The sequence below is a fragment of the Micromys minutus genome (assembly GCF_963924665.1).
Source record: "Micromys minutus genome assembly, chromosome: 21".
Classification (NCBI taxonomy): domain Eukaryota; kingdom Metazoa; phylum Chordata; class Mammalia; order Rodentia; family Muridae; genus Micromys; species Micromys minutus.
In genome coordinates this window covers 36,104,727-36,107,370 of record NC_137956.1, presented here as the reverse complement: position 1 = coordinate 36,107,370, position 2,644 = coordinate 36,104,727, and the positions used below count along the sequence as shown (strand labels likewise).

General features: G+C 50.5%; 1 protein-coding gene across 1 annotated transcript; it reads left to right on the top strand.

Moving 5' to 3' along the window:
• Positions 1 to 471: 471 nt before the first annotated feature.
• On the top strand, positions 472 to 1,905 carry LOC308434058 (U8 snoRNA-decapping enzyme-like; the record flags this gene model as incomplete). The annotated part of the gene is made up of 3 exons (XM_080934238.1): positions 472 to 612; positions 703 to 972; positions 1,696 to 1,905. 3 exons carry the CDS (start codon positions 472 to 474, stop codon positions 1,903 to 1,905), a joined length of 621 nt encoding a protein of 206 aa, XP_080790364.1.
• Between the last annotated feature and the right edge of the window lie 739 nt (positions 1,906 to 2,644).

The window sequence follows — 2,644 nt, the reverse complement described above, 5'->3', positions numbered from 1 at the left end:
AGGGGGAGGAGAATAGAGAAGGGACCATGTGAGGGGAGAGGGCTGCAATCGGGATTTAAAATGAATAAATTAATTAATTAATGGGAAAAAATAAAATACAAAGTTTACATTCCTACCCACATTTTCTGGTTCTATCCAGACCAAACCCCGAGTGGTTCTCTCAAAAACCCTATTTCTTTGACTTTCAGGACTCTTTGGTAATCTGATCTTATCCAAGGTAGAAAAACTCTTAGCTTTGCCGGCCTCCTAACTATGACTTAGGACATTAGCCACACCTTTAGCCACGCCCTGATACAGGGTCCAATCCTGAGGGAGCTTTCAGCTTCTTAGCCTTCTCCACTGCCTGACTGGATGCTGTTCCACTAGCGAAGCCTGCGCTGGTGTCTCCCTTCTGCTCATGGACCTGAAGGCATTAGTGGTCTGAAATGATAATCTCCTGCGAACCACGTGAGAGAACAAAAGTAAAGATCCATGGACTCGACCAGAAAAATAGAATTGGAGGACGCCCTGGCCCTGGGGCCCAGCTGGCGGCACCTTTGTTACGTGATGCTGTATGCGCCCAATCCAGGGGTGCTCTTCGGTGGTCGCATCTTGTTGAACTACACTGTGCTGGTGAGGAATGGCTACTAGCTGTCCCAGCCCTGTACCCTTCCTGGGATTATCTTTCCATCTCCTAGCTAAGCCTCATTCCTTCCTTCTCAGATGTCTATGCGCTTTGATGGGCGACTGGGCTTCCCTGGCGGTTTTGTGGATGATCATAGCCCCAGCCTGGAGGAAGGACTGAATAAGGAACTGTTGAAGAAGCTGGGCGAGGGCGTGTCCACTTTCAGCATGCTATCCACCGACTACCGAAGCTCCCTCGCCCAGGCCAAGTCGAAAGTGGTGGCCCATTTCTATGTCAAGTGCCTAACACTAGAGCAGCTCCAGGCGGTGGAAGCTGGGGCACCACTAGCCAAGGACCATGGGCTAGAGGTGGGGCCAGCCTGGGACCTCTTACTCCTACCAGCCTCCCTTCTCTGTGGTCCCTTTTCAAAGAAAGCCCCCTTAGGAGAACCTGGTCATAGGACCATCCCGGTAGCCAGGACTAGTCAAGACTCTGAACATCTCCGTGCTGGATAGTGCTGCGGGTGTGGTCTCCTATGAACGTTTTACACCACACACATACTTGACTGGCCTCTGCAGAGATCTTTCTAGAACACACCCAGTCAAGTGTGATAATGGTCAGGCATGGCACCATAATAGTACAATAGTGCTTTGCCTTTGGACCCCCGTGACTCGGGGAGGCACGGAAGTGATTCTCCAGTTTTAGGGGAGTACGAAATTCATGGGGGTGAGGGAGGTATAGAAAAGCGACTCCTGCACCCACACTTTCGAGCTGGCAACTTAGTGATTGAGCAACTTTTAGACTTCCTTCGGAAATCCTTTGTTAAGGGGGGAGTAGGAGGAAGACTCGTGAGTTTGCAGTTTTCTTGAATTCCCCAGGGAGACCTGCATTCAGGCCCCAGGAGCCAGAAAGTGCTGTTGCAAATCGGGATGGACCTAGTACGCCTTGGGGGCCCATTGCCTGTCCAGGGTTAGACCCTGTGGGCCCCACTGAGGTATGCAGCCTTAGGACTTGCTCTGCAGGATTATCTGCTCTAGAAACAGCTTATTATAGTGAAAACCGTGTCTTGTCCTCTCTCCTTCCCCTCAAAGGTCTTGGGCCTGGTGCGGGTGCCTCTGTATACCTTGCAGGATGGTGTGGGAGGTCTGCCGGCATTTCTGGAAAATTCCTTCATTGGTGTCACCAGGGAGCAACTACTGGAAGCCCTCCAGGACTTGGGAATTCTGGCTCCTGAAACTGCCTCAGACCTCAAGGAACGAATTGTTCAACTTAAGCAGACCCTGAGGTTGATTAGGACCTGAGCCAAGGGAACTTGGTAATGGGAGGGCTGGGGAGAAGGGAAATGCTTCCTGGGCCTTGGAGACTGACAGCTGATACCAGATTAAAAGGCAGTAGTGTAATGCAATGCATTTTGAACAAGAGACTTCATTACCCTATGGCACCAGAGACAAATCCATAGCCCTTTGCAAGGTCCTTGATGTCTAAAGTCCCTCCCTCTACCTGTCAGGCATGCACACATCCACTCTGGGCCATACATGGTGCACATTTCTCCTCATGGTCACTCTACCTGGAAACCATAATCCCCATCTATTCCTTGCAAGGCAGGGGAGACTCTTTCCCTCTCCTTTATAGCTACCTTTCAGTGTGCAGCTCCATATTTTCTGGAGGAGCCAGAGGCAGGTGTTGCAGTTTGAAGATTAAATGTTGTCCTTATAAGAGTTGCTTCGGTCATGGTGTCTGTTCACAGCAGTAAGACTGTAAGACAGCAAGGGATTTCCCTTTGACCAATGGCCTCTCATCTTAGACTCAACCAGATCCACAGGTTCCAGAAAGCTGGGAGAGGCCTTTACCAGCTCCACACCCTCCCTTTCTTCCCCCACAGCAGAACATAAAGCATCAAAAGGTGGTGATGGTTTCTTGAGCTGCCCTCAGTTGGACCTAAGACTTCTGAGTGTGTCGTCCTCTCTGGAGAATTCAGAAGGCAGTTAACCCAGACTGTCTAGCCTGCCCTGCCAGAAAGAGTCTTCTAGGAGAAGATGC